At 49.6% G+C, this 21,987-nt stretch overlaps 1 protein-coding gene across 8 annotated transcripts; it reads right to left on the minus strand.

Moving 5' to 3' along the window:
* Nucleotides 1-612: 612 nt before the first annotated feature.
* Nucleotides 613-20,932, minus strand: HTR1D (5-hydroxytryptamine receptor 1D). Of its 8 annotated transcripts, XM_068539124.1 has the most exons (4): nucleotides 17,688-17,773; nucleotides 17,375-17,574; nucleotides 16,973-17,079; nucleotides 613-4,218 (listed from the first exon to the last, which is right to left on the minus strand). In XM_068539124.1, the coding sequence occupies exon 4, from the start codon at nucleotides 2,910-2,912 to the stop codon at nucleotides 1,698-1,700; it is 1,215 nt and encodes a 404-aa protein (XP_068395225.1). In that variant the 5' UTR covers nucleotides 2,913-4,218; nucleotides 16,973-17,079; nucleotides 17,375-17,574; nucleotides 17,688-17,773; the 3' UTR covers nucleotides 613-1,697. The 8 variants fall into 8 exon arrangements, 7 of the variants coding, with proteins under 7 accessions (XP_068395225.1, XP_068395226.1, XP_068395224.1 ...); XM_068539125.1 differs by lacking the exons at nucleotides 17,375-17,574; nucleotides 17,688-17,773 and adding an exon at nucleotides 20,751-20,932 and having other exon boundaries at nucleotides 16,973-17,069; XM_068539123.1 differs by having other exon boundaries at nucleotides 16,973-17,069; nucleotides 17,375-17,766.
* Nucleotides 20,933-21,987: the final 1,055 nt, after the last annotated feature.

The raw sequence follows: 21,987 nt of genomic DNA on the forward strand, positions 1-21,987 counted from the left end.
TCCCTAACCATAGGTAAGTTTCTCTATTGCAAAATGAGGATGAAAAGCAGACGAGAAATTGTACGTAAGGAGCATTGCAGGCACTCAATACACAGCAGCTGTTATTTTTATATTGCTTGACCTTGGGCAGGTGAGTTTCTGTATCTCTAAAATGATAAGAGCTCTTAGGCCAAGCACTGTATTAAAATATACAATAATATACCTATTATTTTCCTCATTTTGCATTTGAGGAAAGTGAGGCAAAGAGGGATTAAGAAACCTGTCCAAGGTCACCCAGCTAGAAATTGGTAGTACTTGGATTTGAACTGAGGCATTAGGTCCTCAGCTCTAATCATCATGTTACATTGACTTCCGTTGTTATGAGGCTCCAATGAAATAATAACTACCAGGACTCTGGCACAGGGCCTGGCATGTGGTAGGTGCTCAATAAATGCTAGAGACTGAATTGAATTGAAAGGTTTCTATGTCCAGGGAGAGGGGGAAAAATTACCCCTTTGAGGCTTTGCTGATCATGATGTCTCATGCTTTTTTTTTTTTCTTTTTTTTTCTTTAAAGATGTAGACCCCTGTACATCTTTTTTTTTTTTTTTTTAATTTATTTATTTTTGGCTGTGTTGGGTCTTCGTTTCTGCGCGAGGGCTTTCTCTAGTTGCGGCGAGCGGGGGCCACTCTTCATCGCGGTGCGCGGGCCTCTCACTATCGCGGCCTCTCCTGTCGCAGAGCACAGGCTCCAGACGCGCAGGCTCAGTAGTTGTGGCTCACGGGCCCAGCCGCTCCGCGGCATGTGGGATCTTCCCAGACCAGGGCTCGAACCCGTGTCCCCTGCATTGGCAGGCAGACTCTCAACCACTGCACCACCAGGGAAGCCCATGCTTTTTATTTGACAATACTCAACAGCTTAAGATCTCTAAAGAGAATGGGATATAAAAACATAATTCAGGAAAAAAATTCAGAATGGTATTCCAAGCTTGGTAGGTGCAAATCCTGTCAATCTACTTCAATGGGGCTAACTGTGGGTTTTAACTTCAGAACATTAAGATGGTGCAGAGAAACTGGGGAAGGAGGATAGGCACAGGGTAGCTATCTGGTTCCAACCATCCCACTCCCCTGCCCCTGGCTTCTGAATCTCTGTCACTCTGTATCGTTGGCACCTCCAATGCTGAATCTCTCCCCATGAACAACTAAGGAAGATTCAATCTAAGAAGGACTCAGTGGAAGAAATATTGATATTTGGGTGTCAATTTCCAATTAAGGTGCCACATGGAATGGAAACCCATCCACCTAACTCCAAATTCTCTTTCAACTCAGGTCATTAATCTCATCTACCCTCTTTTAAGCTCCATACAAAACGTACGTAGACCAGAAAACCTCCCCCTTTGAGCCTGGGTTCTTCCTACAGAGTCAGGCAGCTTTCTGCCTGAATTGCATCAATGGGGAAACCTGTGGTCACATTCTTTCCAACATGGATGAACTGTGAAAATATTATACTAAGTGAAGTCTTGTCCCATTTTACACAGCTGCCCAGCTTTTGGTGGCTCAGAGGTCAAGAAAACAACAGCAAAAAAGAACGCTGAACAATTCTATTGATTGAACCAAAACCCAAGATATCAGGACTAACCCAACTCTCAGGAAAAATAAAAAAGACAATTCCAGTTGGGTTACAGGACATAAAAGATAACGAGTCGCCACCAAACAAGACTAAGAGGCTTTCCTGAAATGGACGACTTTCTGAAATGCTTGCCGAAACTCTTCGTTAAACACAGTATAGATTATTGGATTGATGAGGGAGTTTAGATAGCCTAGCCAGGTGAAAAAGTCAAAAAGGGCCGGGTGGGTCCAGCACGAGTCCCGGCAGATGGGGAGGACCAGAGATGGAACAAAGAAGGGCAGCCAGCAGATGATAAAGGCCCCCAGAATGATCCCTAGGGTTTTAGTGGCTTTCCTCTCTTGGGCAGCAGAAATCCTCTTGCGCTCCAGGACACTATCCGCAAGCTTGATCTTCACGTGGTTAAAAAAGAGAGGGGAACCGGCGGAATGAGAGTGCCCCTCGTGAAGGCTGGGATTGAGCGAGCAGAGCGAGGACCCCGCAGAGCCTGTGACAAGACGGGCTGTGGTAAAGCACTTCCCGTAGAGGGATGGCAGATTCAGGATGCGGTTCCGGGCGGCCGTGTAGATCCGGCCACAGAGGATGACGAGCAACACAGACGGGACGTAGAAGGCCCCACAGGTGGAGTAGATGGTGTAGGAGATCTGAGAAGTGTTCACCAGGCAGTCCGACATCTCTTCATGAGCTTCGGCCTGCCGCCAAAAGAGTGGTGGGATGGAGATGCAGATGGAGATGGCCCAGACGATGGCAATCATGGCGGCCGCATGGCCTGCTGTCCGGCGTTTACTATACTCCAGGGCATCAGCGATGGCCCAGTACCTGTCCAGAGCAATGACACAGAGATGCAGGATGGAGGCTGTGCAGCACGTGATGTCAGAAGACAGCCAGATGTCACACAGGAGTTGGCCAAAGCTCCAGGTGTGGGTGGTGGTATATGCGATGCTGATGGGCATGACCAAGATGGAAACTAAGAGGTCAGTCATGGCCAGGGAGCCAATGAAATAGTTGGCTGGGGTGTGGAGCTTCCTGGTCAGGAAGATGGTGGTAAGCACAAAGGCGTTGGAAAGGACTGTGACCAGTGTGATGATGGAAAGGACCACAGCAAGAGAAATCTTGAGGGCTTGGAGGGTCCCTAGATCCCAAGCCCCTGGAGTTTCTGTGGCATTCAGGGATCTGTTGGGAGCTCCCTGCAGAAGGCCTTCCACTGACTGGTTTGGTGGGGACATTGTAGGTGGCTTTCTCTTCCCACAGACTTTCACATACACAGCTCCTTCCTTCACAGTTGTCCTCTCACAGAATAAGGTCATCCTTCTGTTTCACACTAGTGGGAGCAGCCACCAGAACAGACCCCAGTGAAGAGACCTCCAAACTTGACTTTTTTTTTTTTTTTTTTTTAAGTAGAGGGAAGGATTATTTATTTATTTATTTTTGGCTGTGTTGGGTCTTCGTTTCTGTGCGAGGGCTTTCTCTAGTTGCGGCGGGCGGGGGCCACTCTTCATCGCGGTGCGTGGGCCTCTCACTATCGTGGCCTCTCTTGTTGCGGGGCACAGGCTCCAGACGCACAGGCTCAGTAATTGTGGCTCACGGGCCTAGTTGCTCCGCGGCAGGTGGGATCTTCCCAGACCAGGGCTCGAACCCGTGTCCCCTGCATTGGCAGGCAGATTCTCAACCACTGTGCCACCAGGGAAGCCCCAAACTTGACTATTTAAAGAACATTGAGGTGACTACCACCTGGTAGTTAAAGGTCTTTCCTAAACCAGATGAATCCCAAGATGTCTCACTGTTCTGGAACTTTGCCCAGCAACTGGTCAGGCCTAGAGAACACATGCTGGATTTGTTAGACATTTATCAGGATATCAAAACAGTGTAGGCAGTGTTCTGGAATTCTTGCCTTTGGCATTTTTGCTCCTTCCAAAGCTTGAGAGATAAATGTGTTTAATGAGAACTTCAGAATAATTTCCTCCATCCTACTCTGAGAAGATTCTGGATTTCAGGTCGCCTCTGGGGAGCTTTTTTTTTTTAATTAATTAATTAATTAATTAATTAATTTTTGGCTGTGTTTGGGTCTTCGTTGCTGCACCTGGGCTTTCTCTAGTTGTGCGAGCGGGGGCTACTCTTCGTTGCGGTGTTCGGGCTTCTCATTGTGGTGGCTTCTCTTGTTGTGGAGCACGGGCTCTAGGCGCACAGGCTTCAGTACTTGTGGCTCGTGGGCTCCAGAGCGCAGGCTCAGTAGTTGTGGCGCACGGGCTTAGTTGCTCCACTGCATGTGGGATCTTCCCAGACCAGGGGTCGAACCTGTATCCCCTGCATTGGCAGGTGGATTCTTAACCACTGTGCCACCAGGGAAGTCCCCTCTGGGGAGCTTTTAAAACTAGAGACAAAAAGAAGTACCAGCTGATTCAGAGAGGCAGTGCAGTCAACAGCTCACAATTTTCTCAGGTTCGTCTGGACTTGTCATGAGGTACTTAACTTTGGTTCCTGTCCCACTGAACGTTTGGAGCCCAAACAGACAAAACATTCCGGTTACCAAGACTCAAAGAATGCATGAGCTGGGAGAAGGCAAAACAAAGAGATCACTGTGGGTTCATCGAGAAGGGCATGTGTTCAGAAGTTCTGCGGGTTAAGGAAAAAAAAAGTAGAGTTAGGTTCTAGAAGGACAATTTAGACACTTGAGATTAACTCTAAGATTAAAAGGATACTGTTTAGTGCTGGCAGCGGTGCAGCGTAACTGGCGCTCTCACAAGTGTCAGGAGAATACAGGGGAGGGCCACGTGCCCACCCCCACAATCCCCAGAGGGGGCAAAGTGTCACAGCTGTTGGAAGCATCACAGGCTTGTTACAAGGACATGAAACCACCTCTGTAAATTGTGAATCAGAAATCATACTATTTATTCAGCAACAATGGAAACTAAACAAAATTACACACACACACACACACACACACACACACACACACAGAGGCCACTTGGAAAGATACCAAATTGTTACAATTTATTTCTCTATGATTTGGGGAGGGGGCAGTGAACTTTCTTCTATTCATATGAATTTTCCAAATTTCCTAGAGTGAGCATGCATGACTCAAAACAAAATAAAACAAAACCACCTTTTCGTTAAGCAAAGAAATTAACTGCCAAAATAAAAACCCCAGAGCATTTTTCATGGTGAAAGTCCAAATCCAGAAAATACATTTGGCTTTCCAAATGAAAACCGGAAATTTAGTCACAAAAAAAATCTTAAAGAATCATTTTCTTTTCTCCTCTGTGTCTCGGGACTTGAATCTGGGTTTCAGTATTTGGGACAGGGGCAAGTCCTGGGGTCTGAAGTCCATGGGGCCTGGCAGGCAGCCCCTGGGTATATGGGGTTGGCAAGAAGAATGCCAAGACCCCTTAGCCTCGTCCACAGCCCCACTGTGTCTCCCCCTGCCTTGTGTGGAATGCTACAACTCCACCAGGAATCCCTATGATTCATTTTATCTCTTCCAGGTCAGCTTAGCAAACAGGTCTTGCCCTAAAAGCATTCACAGCCCAGCAAGGGAAGCAGACATGTAGCTTCAAGGACCCTGGGATGGAGCTGGCAAGGCAGAATATATATATACACACGCACTTTTAAAAGATGTGATCATAATTATTATGTATGAATTTGTTTCATAGTTTGTATGTTTTTTGATTGATTGATTGATTCATTATTATTATTTATTAGGCCACGCTGTGGGGCATGCGGGATCTTAGTTCCCCAGCCAGGGATCGAATCCATGCCCCCGCATTGGGAGTGTGGAATCTTAACCACTGGACCGCCAGGGAAGTCCCGTTTTTCTTTTTTTAAATAATTTTATTCATTTTTATTTATTTATTTATTGACTGCGTTGGGTCTTCATTGCTGCGTGTGGGCTTTTTCTAGTTGCAGCGAGCGGGGGCTACTCTCCATTGGGGTGCGCGGGCTTCTCATTGCGGTGGCTCCTCTTGTTGTGGAGCGTGGGCTCTGGGCACACGGGCTTCAGTAGTTGTGGCTCGCAGGCTCAGTAGTTGTGGCTCGCAGGCTCTAGAGCGCAGGCTCAGTATTTGTGGCGCGTGGGCTTAGTTGCTCTGCGGCATGTGGGATCTTCCCAGACCAGGGATCGAACTCATGTCCCCTGCATTGGCAGGCGGATTCTTAACCACTGTGCCAGCAGGGAAGTCCCCACAATATCATTCTTAAGGCTTGTGTATTGTTCTACTGGTTGCCTACATTAAGGAGAAGGGTTTTAGTAGTCAAGGTCGGGAGGGATGGCATTCCTGGTGGCTGTAAAGGCCCAGAGGCTGGAGTGCAGAGAGCAGAGGTGGGCAGAGGACAGTGCTCAGGAGGTGGCTGGCACCGGGCATGGGAGGCAGCAGGGCACAGGGGAGGGTTTGGCTTGGACTGGGGCAATCTGGGCTCTAATACTTATTCTACCCCAGCCTTCCTGTATGACCTTGGGCAAGTCCTTAGGTCTCAGATTCTTCCCCAGACAGGAGCCACCCCATATGCCACCCAGAGCTGCTGTGGAGCTTTCATTGCTCTGGGCAAGGTCGGCCTTTGAAACCCACTAAAAGGCTGAGAAGTGTCAAGAATCATTATCATCCTACTTCCTTCATTCTGCTTGGCTCAGGGCTTTGTTGGGAAGGTTCAGTCTATGTCTATTGATTGACTGATTTTAAAACATTAAGAAGCTAAATGTGGAATGTGGCAGTTTCCCTCCCACTTCCCAAAATCATGCTTCATCTTTAAAAAATATCTGCCTAGAGGAGGGGAAACAGCTTCAGTTTAAGAAAACCCATCTTAAGCCACCTGCTCTAAAACATTCCCAAAGTTTGAGGAATATTATCATACTATCTTTCATGGGGCTCTTGGTATGTTCCAGGCACTGAGTTAGCCCTGGGGCCAACTCCACCTAGGACCCCTAACCTACAAATAAACCAATCAGTGCTCAGAAAGGTGAAGTCACCTGCCCAAGGTCGTCCACGTGCAAGTGGAAAAACTGGGTCCAGGGCCAGCTCTGAAATTTCCACTCTTCTCCACACTGCCTCAATTCAGGAAGCAAAGCCTTAAGGCACGTTTGCTTCTAGGAGAGAAGCTGGTTTGGGATCTCATGGTGATAAGTGAAAACGGTGATTCCCTCCTGCCACCCCAGCCCTCTCCTTGCCCCATGCTCCTCCCCAAAGGCCTCTGGCTGAAGATTTCCTCCCACTTCGGTTCACAGGGAAAATGTGAAGTCGGGCTGGACTGCTTGGAATTTTCTTCCCTCCAGACGGTCTGGGTGAGCGAGGTGCCGTCATTTCTCACGGAAGGCTGGTGTGCTTGCCCCACAAACCCTGGCGGTCACTCCTTGGGTTCCAGGGATTCCAATGACCTCATTCCAGTGAAAGGCGTGGGCTCAGAAAGGCCTGAGAGGCTGGTGGGTGACATCTTGGGAAGAACGAAAGGGTGGATTGCCTTGGTCAGGAATGCTGGGCTGGAGCTTTGCAGGAATTCACACAATTCTGAGGCTATATCTCCTGACTGCCATCTTTCTCCAACTGGAACAAATTTGGGGGGAATTTCCCACAATCCAGCTACTTTTGGAGATACAGACTATAGCTCTAGAGTCAACCACCTCTTTCCCATCACACTTCAAATAATAAGATAAAAAATACAAATTCAAACAACAATGAGATACCATCTTCATCCAGCAGATAGGTAAAAAATTTTAATCGATCACGTCATGTCAGTTTGGTAAAGATGTGGAGCAACAGGAATTGTCACCTCCCACTAGCAGAGTATAAATTAGAGGACCCTTGTTAGCAAACAATTTGGTCTTATGTCATAAATCTAAAAATGTAATGACTACCTCATGACCCAGTAATTTCACTCCCAGGTATATAAGACAGAGAAACTCTTTGATGTGTTCCCCAGCAGAGAGGAACGAGAATAGTTACGGTGGTACTGACTTTAACAGCAAACAACTGGAAACCACCCAATCGTCCATCAGCAGCAGAACGGCAGAATGTGGCATATTCCTATGACGGGTGCTACAGAGAAGCAAGACTGAGCAAACCAAAGCACACGCATCAAAGTGGATGATTCTCACAAACATAACAGTGCCAACGTCAAAAACATGCCAGAAGAAACAAACTGTTTAAGGATATAAACATATGTGGCAAAGCCATAAGGAAAAGCAAGGAAATGTTAAATATAAAATTCAGGGGAATTCCTTGGTGGCCCAGTGGTTAAGACTCAGGGCTTTCACTGCAGGGGGCCCGAGTTTGATCCCTGGTCAGGGAACTAAGATCCCGCAAGCCGCGTGGTGCGGCCAAAAATAAATAAATAAGTAAATAATAAAGGGACTTCCCTGGTGGCGCAGTGGTTAAGAATCTGCCTGCCAATGCAAGGGACACAGGTTTAATCCCTGGTCCGGGAAGATCTCACATACCGCGGAGCAACTAAGCCCGTGCACCACAACTACTGAGCCTGTGTGCTGCAACCACTGAAGCCCACGTGCCTAGAGTCCGTGCTCTGCAACAAGAGAAGCCACCGCGATGAGAAGCCTGCGCACCACAACGAAGAGTAGCCCCCGCTCGCCGCAACTAGAGAAAGCCTGCGTGCAGCAAAGAAGACCCAACGTAGCCAAAAATAAATAAAATAATTAAAAATAATAATAATAAAATAAAATTCAGGATAGTGGTTACCACTAGAGGGGAAAGGAAGAGGGGATGTAATCATCGTGGAAGGGTTTTTTTGTTTTTTTTGTTTTTTTAAATTTGTTTATTTATTTATTTTTGGCTGTGTTGGGTCTTCGTTTCTGTGCGAGGGCTTTCTCTAGTTGCGGCGGGCGGGGGCCACTCTTCATCGCGGTGCGCGGGCCTCTCACTGTCGTGGCCTCTCTTGTTGCAGAGCACAGGCTCCAGACGCGCAGGCTCAGTAGTTGTGGCTCACGGGCCCAGTTGCTCCGCGGCATGTGGGATCTTCCCAGACCAGGGCTCGAACCCGTGTCCCTTGCATTAGCAGGCAGATTCTCAACCACTGCGCCACCAGGGAAGCCCCCGTGGAAGGGTTTTAAAGGTATCAATGATGTTCTGGTTTTTAAGGTGGTGGTGAGTACATGGATGTTTATTGTTAGTCTTTAATCTGTAAGTATGTTTTATATAGATTTATATACACTCTTTTGTAGGGAATAATATATTTGTAATTTTTCTTAATTTTGTACATTATAAAAAAAGAGAACCACACTACCAGCATTGGTAGTATTGGAACCACACTACCAGCACTGATACATTGATTTTGATACATTAATACCTATCCATACATCCTGGTCCCAAAGATCTGGGTTCTGATCCCATCTCTGCCACTGACCAGCAGGGTAATCATGGGCAAGACATGATTTCTCTTTGACCCTCAGTTTCTTCGTTGGTAAAATGGGAACATTAGCATGGCTATGCTGCCCCAAAGGGGTGTTTAGTAGTTCCAGTAAGATCATGTATGTGATGTGCTGTAACTGTAGCATCCTGAACAAATGTAACCATGGTAACAGAGCTGGAGGGGAGTGGCTAAAAGCATACATTTTAGGTCAGGCAGGCTCAGATCCCAATCCCCGTTTCTCCACTTCCTCGCTGTGGCCATTGGGTAAGTCACTTAAGCACTCCGAGCCTCAGTGATGGAGGTGATACTTCACACCTCACCGGAGTTTGGGGAGAACTGGTAAGAACATGGATCCAAATGCCCAACATAGGAAATGATGACTTCTCTGGTTTCTCTACGATGTATCCAACCATGTTCAGGTCTCCAGGCAACAAGGTCTCTTCCCTCACTAGAAACAAGGCATCACTGTCCATTTTAGTGAGTGACGTCTGCCACTGTCAGAACTACCAGCCATACCAGGGAGCTTCTCCCCTGCCCACCACACTTCTGAGAGCCATCACAGCAGCAGCAAGGACCCTCCTCAGCCTCTCCAGAGCCCAGCAGCATCTTCCCTGGAATCCGGATCACACAGATTCTAGCCATACCAGGCATCCTCCAGCTCCAGCATCTCTGCAGAGGGGTGGAGGGGAAAAAGCAGGCAGACAGACCTGGGTCCCAGTCCCAACTTGGTCCACAGACCACCTCTGACCACAGCTGACTGGACCACGGTGGACATGTGAGTCAAAACAAGCCAGCAGATTCTCTCTGGGGAATTTAGATTGGAGATTGTAAGCAGCTGGGTGGATAGATGATGGAGGGGAAGCAACTTGAAAGCTAAGGATGCTGGGGCGAGAGTCGGGTCACAGCCATGACCATAGCCAGGGCAAGCGGCGGCGGGGAGCAGAAAAGCCGTAAGTAACCAAACCAAACAAAAACAGGTCTGCAGAGAGAGGCAGGAGAACGGAGCAGACAGAGAAAGGAGCAGAGAGAGGGGAGCCACCTGCCCTAGGAGAGGAGGAAGAAGCCTTCCATGCCCAGTGATACTCCTTATCCTTAGATGTCCCTGAGCAGCCCCTAGACCCAGGAAACTTCATTTGTAGCAACTTGCACTTTTCCTAGTTGAGCCAGTTCAAATGGACACACCAGGCCCTGAGAAAGAAATCAGAGGATTTTCAGCTCCTTCCCACCAAACAATCCCTACCGTGGGATGGAGGCAAGTCGTTTCACCTCCTGCGCTTTTCTTCCCATCTGTAAATGGGGGTCCCAGCACCTTTTCCCCAGAACTGCTATGTGGATTCCAGGAAGGCACAGTGGCTGCCATACCACAGGTGTCCTTTTTATCACTCTTAACTAAGGCTTCCTCCAGCCTACAGGGAGATCAGTCACCTCCCCTTTCGGAAGGATCTTTATTTTAACTAAGCGAGTCATAAAACCTTGCCAGAAACAAACAGGATGTATGGGTTTCATGTATTCTCAGAAGCCAGTCCCATCCTTTTGGAGGAAAAAACAAAAAAAACAAGGCTGTGATAAAGATTTGTTGCAGTAGAATCAATCTCCCACAGAGGAATTCATGCCTGTTCTTTCTCTGGAAGCTGTGTGGTACGGATGAGTGAGCCCTGGACGGGCAAATCATTCTCCACAAATCTGAGAATGATTTCCACAAAGTACATCCACAGCAGCTGTTATTTCATCTCATTCTCTCTATCTCATGGGACCTCCCACAGTCTGGGTCTTCTCTGTAAAATCAGGGTATCAAGTCTATCTCCCGGGGGTGTCATGCAGGTGAAATAAATAAGAGAGGAAGACTGAGAAGTTTTCATGTGAGTGTGTGTCTATCAATCAATCAGTCTATCTATCTGTAAATGAATGCAAGTTTTGAAATTTAATCAGTTTCTTGAGCAAGTCAACCTTTCACCTCAGTTTCTCCAATTATAAAATCTGGAAAATGTCAAAAAATAAAAAGTAGCCAAGGGACTTCCCTGGCAGTCCAGTGGTTGGGACTCCATGCTTCCAGTGCAGGGGGAACGGGTTCAATCTCTGGTCGGGGAACTAGGATCCCACATGCCTCATGGTTAAAAAAAACCAAACAAACAAGTAGCCAAACCTCTGGCCCAGAACTTCTACTCCCAGTTATATACCCAATAAAAACATGTACAGCTGTTCACCAAAAGGCATATGCAAGAATTGTTCATAACAGGAACTTCCCTGGTGGCGCAGTGGTTAAGAATCCGCCTGGCAGAAAGAGAAAAACAAATATCGTATATTAACGCGTGTATGTGGAACCTAGAAAAATGGTACAGATGAGCCGGTTTGCAGGGCAGAAGTTGAGACACAGATGTAGAGAACAGACATATGGACACCAAGGGGGGAAAACTGCAGTGGGGTGGGGATGGTGGTGTGCTGAATTGGGCGATTGGGATTGACATGTATACACTGATATGTATGAAATTGATGACTAATAAGAACCTGCAGTATAAAAAAACAAACAAACAAAACAACTAACACTAAACTTTCATTGGGTTATTTGTATGGAGATATGTTAATATAAATGTTTCAGACATTAAAAAAAAAAAAAAAAATAGAATCCGCCTGCCAATGCAGGGGACACGGGCTCGATTCCCGGTCTAGGAAGATCCCACGTGCCGCGGAGCAACTGAGCCTGTGCGCCACAACTACTGAGCCTGTGTGCCACAACTACTGAAGCCCACGTGCCTAGAGCCTGTGCTCCACAACCGGAGAAGCCACCGCAATGAGAAGCCCACGCACCACAGGGAAGAGTAGCCCCCTCTTGCCGCAACTAGAGAAAGCCCACGTGCAGCAACGAAGACCCAACACAGCCAAAAATTAAAAATAAATAAATAATTAATTAATTTTAAAAAATGATATAATCCAATCTAATCAGCTGAGATTGCTAAGGCCTAGAGAGGTGGGTGTCTTGCCCAAGATCACAAAGTTCCACCTTCCTCCCAGCTCAGCTCAATGCTTCCACTACCCCATGCTGCCTCCATCTTACCCTGTCAAGACGAGGTGTGTATTTCCTTGCTCCTGGATTCTGGGCTCAGCATGGACTTGCTATGGCCAACAGAGTGAGGCAGAGGTGACAGTGAACCGATTCCAAATCTAGTCAAGACACTGTGCATGTTTCCGCTTGCACTCTGCCATCTCCATGAGAAGAAAGTGTATGGGCTAGCCACCGGTCCCAAGAGGAGGAGACAAACATGTGGAGCAGAGCTGCTCACACTAAAGGCCCCAGCAAATCCCCACAGAGAACAGAGCTCCTCGGCCGATGGGTAGATGCATGTGTGAGCCCAGCTAAAACAGCAGAAATGCCCAGCCCATTTCAGATTAAGTCAGTCAATCTCCAGATGCATGAGTTGTAGTAATAAATGTTATTGTTTTAATCCACTGAGTTTGAGGGTGGCTTGTTACACAGCCGTAGCTGACTGATAGAGTCCCCTCTTTCACTGAATTACTAAACTCTATCAGTTCCACTGCCGAAAGCTAACTCTGCCTTGGCTCTTTTCCTTCTTCTCTATCCCTGTTGCCACTGTCTTGTTTCAGGCCAAAATTTTCTCTGGCTTAAATGGTCTCCCTGCCTCAACTCCTTTCCATTCTGTTACCACATCACACCCAGAATCCTCCTTTTATTTTTATTTTTTTTTAACAATTTATTTATTTATTTGGTTGTGCCGAGTCTTAGTTGCAGCTCACCGGCTCCTTAGTTGCGGCACGTGGGCTCCTTAGTTGTGGCATGTGAACTCTTAGTTGCAGCATGCACGTGGGATCTAGTTCCCTGACCAGGGATCAAACCCAGCCCCCCTGCATTGGGAGCGCAGAGTCTTAACCACTGAGCCACCAGGGAAGTCCCCAGAATCCTCCTTTTAACTAAAACTCTGACCATGTCACTCCCTTAAAATCCTCCAGTGGCTCCCACTGCACCCAGGATTAAGTCTCAGCTCCGTGGCTTGGTTTAAGAGACCCTTCATGAACTGGTCTTTAATTACATTTCCAGCATCACCTCTGAACCTAGCTGGCTGTGACCTTCACACTCTAGCAGCACACATCTGCTTGTTTTTCTGCCAGCATCCTGCTGCCATAACCATGTCCCAGTGCTATTTCCTGCGCTACACCTTTGTCTCTGTCTGGAAATTAAGTCACCCTTCAGGACTAAGCTCTGGCATCTCCCCATGAAGCCTTATCGAAGCTTTCCCCAGGACAGCTTCCCCAGGGTTAGATACCCCTCTTCTGGATGCCCACAGCCGCATAGGACTGTCTCCATCCCTGGACATCGAGTGCCGGAACCATATCTTATTTAGCTCCTATAGTCCTGACAGCTGGCCCAGAGCAAGAGGTCAATAAGTGTTTATAAAAGGCTCCATGAACTGGTGAGGAATGGGCCCTGAGAAATGGACTGAGAGACGGGAGCCCTGGGCTTTAGCTTGGTTCTGCCACTAATTCTCTGTGACCTTACAAAAGACAGTTCCTCGTCTGGGCCTCAGTTTCTCTATCTTGAAAATGAGAGGGTTGGACCAGATCAGGGAGTCTCTTGCTGTGCATCAGAATCACCTGGGGGAACTTTAAAAAAATACAAATGGTGTTAAACAAACAAACAAACAAACAGATGTCCAGGCTTCAGCCCCTGAGGGGTAGATCCCAGACACTGTAATTATTCAAAGCTCCCCACATGTTTCTAGGGTGTAGCCAGGTTTGGAAGCCACTGGTCTGGATGATCTCTGGTTACCTTCATCACTGGCAAGCTTGTTATCTTTAAAAAGTCAAAGACAGGTAAAGCTTGTTTCCAAAGCCTTGCGCTGGGTCAATTACCAGCCTTCAACAGGGAAGGGACCACCTTGAATGACTAAATGCATTGTACAAAAAGGCTCTCACTGAATTCTCCCATGCTTGTGAGAAAGAGGTCAAAGAAGTTTTAAACTCTCACCATCTGCCCCTAAGACTACTCCTTAGGGCAGAGTTGTTTTCCCCACTTTACAGATGAAGAAACTGAGATCCACAGAGGTGAAATGACTAGCCCAAGGCCACACAGGCAATACGTGGCACAGCTGGGATTCCGAGCCAGCGCTGAGAAACTCTAGAATAGTCACTATTGGCCACATGTGGGCATTGAGAGCTTGAAATGTGGCCACTGAGATGTGCTGCTTTAAGTGTAAAACACCCAGGGTTTCAAAGACTTAGTTCAAAAAAGAATGTAAAATATCTCATTAATAATTTTTATCAGTTACATGATAATACTTTGGATATACTGAGTAAGTAAAATATACAATTGAAATTAATTTCACTTTTTTTAAACGTGGCTACCTCTAAATTTTCTAGATCTAAAATTACATTTGTGGCCTGAATTGTATTTCTACTGGATAGCACCGGTCTAGAACCGGTCTTTACAACAGGGGTGATATCGCCCCCTAGGGGTCATTTTGGGACTCTGTTCTCATGAAACTTAATGCAATCCCAGGAAGGGGTTGGGACAGTACCCGGTGCTGTGTGGGCAAGGGCTGGAATAGCAGTAGTAGTAAATTAATGGCCAACATTATTAAGAGCTTACTATGTGCCAGGCAGGTTTTTTTTTTTAATATTTATTTATTTATTTGGCTGTGCCGGGTATTAGTTGCAGTGTGTGGGATCTTTTTAGTTGTGGCAAGGGGGCTCTTAGTTGTGGCATGCAGGATCTAGTTCCCTGATCAGGGATCTAACCCGGGCCCCCTGCGTTGGGAGCGCAGAGTCTTAACCACTGGACCACCAGGGAAGTCCCAGGCACTGTTCTAAGCACTTCCCCTATGTCAACTCATTTAAGTCCGACCACAGCCCTCTGAAGTTGGTGCTATTATAGTAATTTCCCAGGGAAGGAATCTGAAGCTCAGAGAAATGGCTTGCCTAAGACCCCAAAGCTAGGACACTATAGATCTAGAATTGGAACCTGGCTTGCTCAATTCCGAGCTCCATCACTCATAAAAGGTGCCGAGTCAAATCAGTTCCACTCCCTTCTGCATTCACAAATATTTAACCATATGTGCTGGCACACATTCAAAAAATCTCTGCTGGGTCCCTGTTATGAGCTGGGCTCCATCACTCTCACCTGAATGGGGTCTCTCTCTGCCAGGTCCAGTGACGGGAGGGTGCACAAACACCTTCATCCCGCACTCAGCACGCAATCCTCTGCCTGCTTTTCCAGCACGGCCCAAAGAGAAGGGTGGGAAGGTGGTTAAGAATGTGCACATGCATTACCTAAGATCTTATTTAAAATGCAGATTCCGGGCTTTCCTTGGTGGCGCAGTGGTTAAGAATCCGCCTGCAGAGGACACGGGTTTAAGCCCTGGTCCGGGAAGATCCCACATGCCGCGGAGCAACTAAGCCCGTGTGCCACAACTACCGAGCCTGCGCTCTGGAGCCCGCGATCCACAACTACTGAAGCCCACGTGCCACAACTACTGAAGCCCGTGCGCCTAGAGCCCGTGCTCCAAAACAAGAGAAGCCACCGCAATGAGAGACCCGCGCACCGCAACGAAGAGTAGCCCCCGCTCGCCGCAACTAGAGAAAGCCCCGTGCGCAGCAACAAAGACCCAACGCAGCCAAAAATAATAAAAATAAATAAATTTATAAAATGCAGATCCTGATTCTGGGGGTCTGGAGCAGGACCTGAGACTCTGCATTTCAGAGAGGCTCCCAGGTGGTGCTGCCACTCCACTGGCCACACTGAGTTGTGTGAGGGGTGATAGTAATGTCAGCCCTGGGATTCAAGAAGGATCTGAGTGTCACAGCAGGAAGGGCTCTTAGGAATCATCCACTCCAACTCCCTGATGGTGCTGATAGGGAGAGAAAGGGTAAGACACTTGCCCGAGGTCACACCGTGAATTACAGGCAGAGACCAAGTCTTCAGACTCCCATCCATGCGCCTTTCCATCCACTGTCTCCCGTTTGCAGCAGCATCCAGGACAGGAGTATCCAGACGCTCTCATGCCCATTTCACACCGTACGCTTTTGGCATTTTCAAATCCTCTCCCCGCCTCCCATCTGAGTTTCCATCCTAGGGGAGTAATCCTGGGAGCAGAGTGGCAGGACAGACCACACTCTGCAAGAAACTTTTAGGGCTGCATCCCCTGGTCCTGGAGCTCAACCTGCCCCTCCCTGCCAGATGCTACACATCTGGGTCCCCAGAAAGCACTTGAGCCGATGGAGTGAAACTGTTTTTAGGACGGAGGAGAGGCTGTCTTCTCCAGACTGGATGAGCCGGGTACTAACAACAGGAATTCATTTCCTAGAAATTAAACACTGAATTTGTTGGTGTTTACAGGATTCACCATCTGCTTTCCCTGCTGGGAGGCACAATACAGCCGTGATTAGAACATAAGCTTTGGAGTCAGGTAGTGCTTTGGAGTTAGGTAGACTGAATTTGTTTCCCAGCTCTGCCATTTATTAGCTCTGTGACCTTGGGCAAGTTACTCAACCTGTCTGAGCCTGTTTCCTCATCCGTTCAATAGCTAATTACTTAAAGCCTTTCACAGGAATTCCCTGGTTGTCCAGTGGTTAGGACTCCGCGCTTCCATCGCGGGAGGCATGGGTTCATCAGTCCCTGATTGGGGAAGTAAGATCCCACAAGCTGCGCTGTGCGGCCAAAAAAAAAAAAAAAGGCCTATCACATGTTGCCAAGAGCAACACAGATGTGGACCCTGCTCTTAGGGAGACACCATGGCCCTGGGGAAACCCTCCTGGGACCTGGGACCACAGAGGATGACAGTGGTGCATACAGGGAACCACGGTAAAATGGGGGGGGGGGACACGTAACCTGCGGCAACCCTAAGATCCCCAGGTGAAAGTGGCTTTGAAGCTGAGCTCTAGAGGACAAATAGAATTAGCAAGTGAAGAGGACCTGGGGCCAATGACACCTATTCCACAGGACTGCAGCCTGGGAAAACCTTCCCTGCCATGCACCCCAAATCCTTTTTCTTCATTTCCTATTGCTTACCTGTCCAGAGGTTGCACAGGCCAGGCCTCTCCTCTCATCCTCCTGTTGACCCGCGCTCAGCAAGAGACCCCACCTCCAGTTTGGCTGAGACCTCCTCCTGCAAAACACTGTGCTTCTCTCACTCCTCTGAGCCTTTGCATGGGCTATTCCCTCTACCTGGAATGCCCTTTCTCTTGTCTCCTCCACCCTCTCTGGAGGTTCCTCTGGACCCTAGCGATGGAATTGATCATCCCTCCTCCCTGTCCCACTGGTCTCCTTATTACACATCACACTGGACTGCCCTAGACTGGGCTCACTTGCTGACTGCCTGTCTCCCTGTTGGACTTGAGTTCCGGAAGGGAGGGGGGCACGTGTGTCATGAAGCCCAGGGACCTGTGTGGGGTACCCTTCCGCCTCATTCACCTGTCCAACTCTGATATCACCCTCGGGATCAAATTCAACTGTCTTCTCTTTGCGGAAACGTGTCCACTCCTTCCACCGAAGTGGGGTTGGCCTCTCTCCTCTGTGCCAGCCGGTGCCTCATGACATTGTTCATACTGTACAATTCTCATCATCCTGCATCCAGTGCTTGTGGGTCTCTCTCCCCACAAGATGGTAACTTCCTGGAGCAGAGTCCGGTTTTGTTCACAGCTGTATGTTTTGGGCTCAATACTTATAGTGGTTCTGTAGTGATTTACTCAAAGAATGAATGAAGGAAGCACACTGACAATTTTACCTTTGTCCCCCAACCGCGTGCTTTGTGCCTCTGGCCACATATGTCCTTTGTTCATCCCTCCTGGGTGTCTCATAGGGAACGCAAACTCAGCTGAGCCACTATCTTCCCCCCTACCGCAGCCCCTCCCGACTGTTTTCTTCCTTTGTAGGCATTATCCTGGTCTTACTCACCCATCCCCAACACTTGGAATCCTCCCTCCTTCCCTCTCTCCCCCAGCATTTAACCATTTATTTCCCTTTTAGGAATGAGGAAGCTGAGGCTCAGAAATGTAATGCAATTGGCTCAAGGTCACACAGCAAATAAATGGCCAGGTCCAGGGCCTTGCTCTGAAGAGCCCGGACTCCCTACCTACCTAGCCGGACTCTCACTCCCCCTACGGGTTCTGTCTCCTTTCCCCTGACTTCTCTACACACATTTGGGGCATTTGTGTCTTGGTTCAGGCTGTTCCTCTGCCTGGAAGAGCAATGTTTCCCATTCCCCTTCCTACATATCTATTATAATCTGCTCTCTGAGGCCCTTCTCAAAGCTGCTTCCTCCAGGAAGCCTTCCTTGGTCAACTGGATGCAAAATCTCCATCCTTTGAACCCTCTCCTGACTCCAGGTTTGTTTGTGCCTCTTATGCCTGTGCCTGGAAGCTCCTTGAAGAGCTACCTATTTCCTCCCCACTCCAGTGACCAGAGCACAATAGGCTCACGATCAATATAGAGTAACTCTTCATGCAAGGCTCAAATGAGCCGAGGAGAAATAACAGCATTCCCTCTCTTCTGTTTAAAACTCTCCAGTGGCTCCCATCTCAGAATATAATCCAAAATCCTCACCATGGCCTCCAAGGCCCTACATGATTCACCCACTGCCCCCTCCAGCTACCTCTCTGACCTCATCTTTTACCAGCCCTCCCCTTAAATATCATCTCCTTGGCAAAGCTTTGACCAGACAATATAAAGTATCTCATCCTTTACTATATCACCCTGCTTCATGCTCATTTTAGCACTTTACCATATCTGATATTTTCTGCTTGTTTGTTTATTGCTTGTTTCCCCTGCCCCTCCCCACCCAAGCACCTTCTGTCAGCTCAGCACTATAACCCCAGGGCCTAGAACAGTGCCTGGCTGACAACAAACATGCATTTATGAGCCATGTGCACAGAGGGGGTAACTAGAGCCAATGGGGTAGATGAGATCATCCAGGGAGAGCATGTACTACGAGAGGGGAGGGCCTGGGAGAGCAGAGCAGCTAATGGCTGTAGAAAGGAGGCTGAATCTGCAAAAACAACAGAGACCAAGAAGAAAAATACAACAGTGTTAAGTCACAGGAGCCAGGAGAAGAGTGTTTCAAGGGGGAGGAGCGATCAGCAGAGAAAGTCAAAGACTGAACAGTGTCTGCTGAATTCAGCCTCCTGGAGGACACTGATGACCTTGGCAAGCCCCTGACCCTCTGTGGGCCTCAGATGGGAGCCATCTGTGCAAAGAGAGGGAACTCTCAGGTCCTGGGAACTCCCAGCTTTGAGAATCTGTATTTCTGCTCACATTCATATCACTCTTGCCAAAAAGAACAATCATCTACCTGTGGTCTAGGAGGGAAGGGATGACCCGGGGTATCCACCCTCATTATTTACCCATCAGGTAACTGACCAACTGAGGAAGCATCTCTGTATTTCTGGGTCTGTCCTAGGCACCATTAGGAGGGGAAGACGCCCTAGGGCCTGCCAGTCACGTCCAGGTAGCCAGCCCCCTCCCTCCCATGCCATCCTCTAGTTCCTGGCTTCCCGATGCCTCCATGACAAAGGCCACCCACTTCTCCCCACCAGCTGGACAGACCAAAGGCTGTAGAAGGCCCAGCTGCCCAAATGGTTTTGCTGGCTGCTGCTGGTAAAGAGTCCCTTGATGTCCTTGTGAGGAAGGCTTAGACCCTGGCTGTGGCTGCGCCACCCAGAGGACAGCAAAGACCCACGAGGTGTGGCCGATTAGAAAACCCTAGAAGCTGACTCCAGGGAAGAGAGTGAGAGGTTGCTCCTACCAACCAGAGCCATGATGGCCACCAATGCCAGGTGCTGTGCTGAGCAATGACCCCATTTGATTTGCACAGCAACCCTGTGAGGTGGCCATTCTAATCCCTATTTCACATGGGAGGAAACCAAGGCTCAGAAGAGGTTAAGGTCTTTCCCAAGGTCACACAGCTAGTAAACAGCCAACCCCTGTTTGCAAATGCAGCCAGTCTGACTGAGAGCCCCTGCTCCTAATCCTTGAACCTCACCAGAGCTAGTGAGGCAAGGGGCTTTAGTCTTATATTCTACAAGCAGTTTGACCTTGGGCAAGATTTATTCCCCACTCTCTGCATCTACAATAAAGCAGATTTCTTAGTGCCCTTCCATTTCTGACATTATGTAATTAACTGGGATTTGTACAGAACTCTACAGTTTATAAAAAGGCATTCATAAGACATCTCATTTTTTACCACAGATCCTGCAGGGTGGGAGAATTATCCTCTCCATTTGATAGATATGCAAACTGAGGCTCGAAGAGACGCAGTGACCTGCCCAAGGTCACAAAGCAAGTCAGGGCCGCCGGGCTCCGGGTCTGGAAGCCGAGGCTCCACACTAGACGCTCTTCCGACTCCTCTCCAGAAAGGGGCGACCCTGCGGCGTCCGGACCTGGCCAGCAGGGGGCGGCGCCCGGCTGCCCTCAGCCGCCCGGGGCCTCGTGGAGGCGTCGCAGCCCCCCCGCCCGAGGGGCGCCCCCCGCCCAGCCAAATCCCCCAGAACGCGCGCCAGGGATCCCGCAGCCGACCCCGGGCGCTGTCTCGGCCCACCCTCCATCCTGGGGCTCCTGGGGCTCCGGGACGCGCCCCACGACGCGCCCCTCCGGCTGGGCAGGTCCTCCGGGACCTCTTTACGGCGAGTGCCCCTCCCGTCCGAAGGCGCCGAGAGGCGGGACGCCCGGGCCAGCGGGGCGCCGACGAGGGCGCCGCCTCCCCTCCCAGCTCCACCAGGACGGCCGGACTACGAGCAGCCGGGGCTCCGGCGCACACCCCCGCCCCGGGAGGCGCCGGGCTCCGAGCGCTTACCCCCTCCCGGACACGCAGGTGCGGACCGCGGGCTCGCCCTCCCGGGTCCTCTTCCTCGCGCAGCGCCTCGTCTCCCCGCCGGCGACTGCCTCATCTCCGCCGTGACCCCCAGCCCAGCTCCGGGCGCCGCCCGCCCCGCCGCCCCGGGGGCTCTTCCCTGGCCCGCGCCCTCTCGAGCCCCACCTCCCTGCGCCCTGCGGCTCCTGCTCCCCGCTCCCCTTCCCGCGCCCGCCGCTCCTCCTCGCTCCCCTCCCCCAGCTCCTCCCCACACCCGCGAGGCTCCCTCCCTACTCTGCCCCCCGCCCGCCAGGAGGGAGGCTCGGCCCCTTCCTGTCCCGGCGGGGCGGCCGGGAGCTCCGAACCCCCGCCTCCGCCCTCGCCGCAGCCCCAGGCCCAGGGGTGGGTAGGCGCTGAGGAAGGGAGGCGAGGAAGTCCGCAGCTCGGTGCTCCCCGGTCCCCACCTGCAGGAGAGAGGACGGGCTGTGTCCGGAGTAGGGGGTGGTGAGAGGTGGGCCCTGCCCAGAGACCCTTGCTGAAAGCCTAGCCTCCCCCATCTGTCCCTGTCCCCTGTGTTTATCCCTAGTTAGGTTTTTTCCCCTTCATTTAATAAATATTTATTGATCTGTGGGTCAGGCATGCTGTAGGCACTGGGGACATAACAGTGAACAAAACGGATGTGGACCCGATGGAGCTTACATGAATGTAGTAAGTAAAACATACGAAGTGTTTATAGAGGTAAATAGTGTGGAGGAAAATGAAGCCGGGAAAGGAGATAGTGAGGTGCAGGCTTTGAACAGGGAGGTCAGGGGAGGCCTCCCTGGGAAAGTGGCATCTGAGCAAAGACAGGAAGTGAGGGAGTGAGCCCTGCAGAAATACGGGGAAACCACACTCCAAGTGAGGGAAGCGAGGCAAGGGCAGTGAGTAGCAGGAGTTGAGGTCAGAGAGGCAGGGGAAGGGGCAGCTGCTTCCCTCATTCAACAAACAGCAGATCCTGAGCAGGGGACCCAACCCCCAGGTTGCAACAGGTGATGGGGGTGTGGAGAAGAGTCTGCCTGCTTCTAAGAACCAGGGTTGAGAGAAGACTTGAGCACAAAGAGGAACAACGGAGGAGAAAGGTTCAGGAAGAGGCTCAGGGCTGGGCATGGCCAAGTTTCATGCCCTCAGGGGGAGCTGGCCTTCTGTCTCCTTATGGGCTTTTTTTTTTTTTTTTTTAATAAATTTATTTATTTTGTTTTTG

This window comes from Eschrichtius robustus, chromosome 3 (assembly GCF_028021215.1).
Source record: "Eschrichtius robustus isolate mEscRob2 chromosome 3, mEscRob2.pri, whole genome shotgun sequence".
Lineage (NCBI taxonomy): Eukaryota > Metazoa > Chordata > Mammalia > Artiodactyla > Eschrichtiidae > Eschrichtius > Eschrichtius robustus.

Coding starts and splice junctions, on each gene's coding strand:
- HTR1D (XM_068539121.1), bottom strand. CDS start 2,912: ATGACCTTATTCTGTGAGAGGACAACTGTGAAGGAAGGAGCTGTGTAT.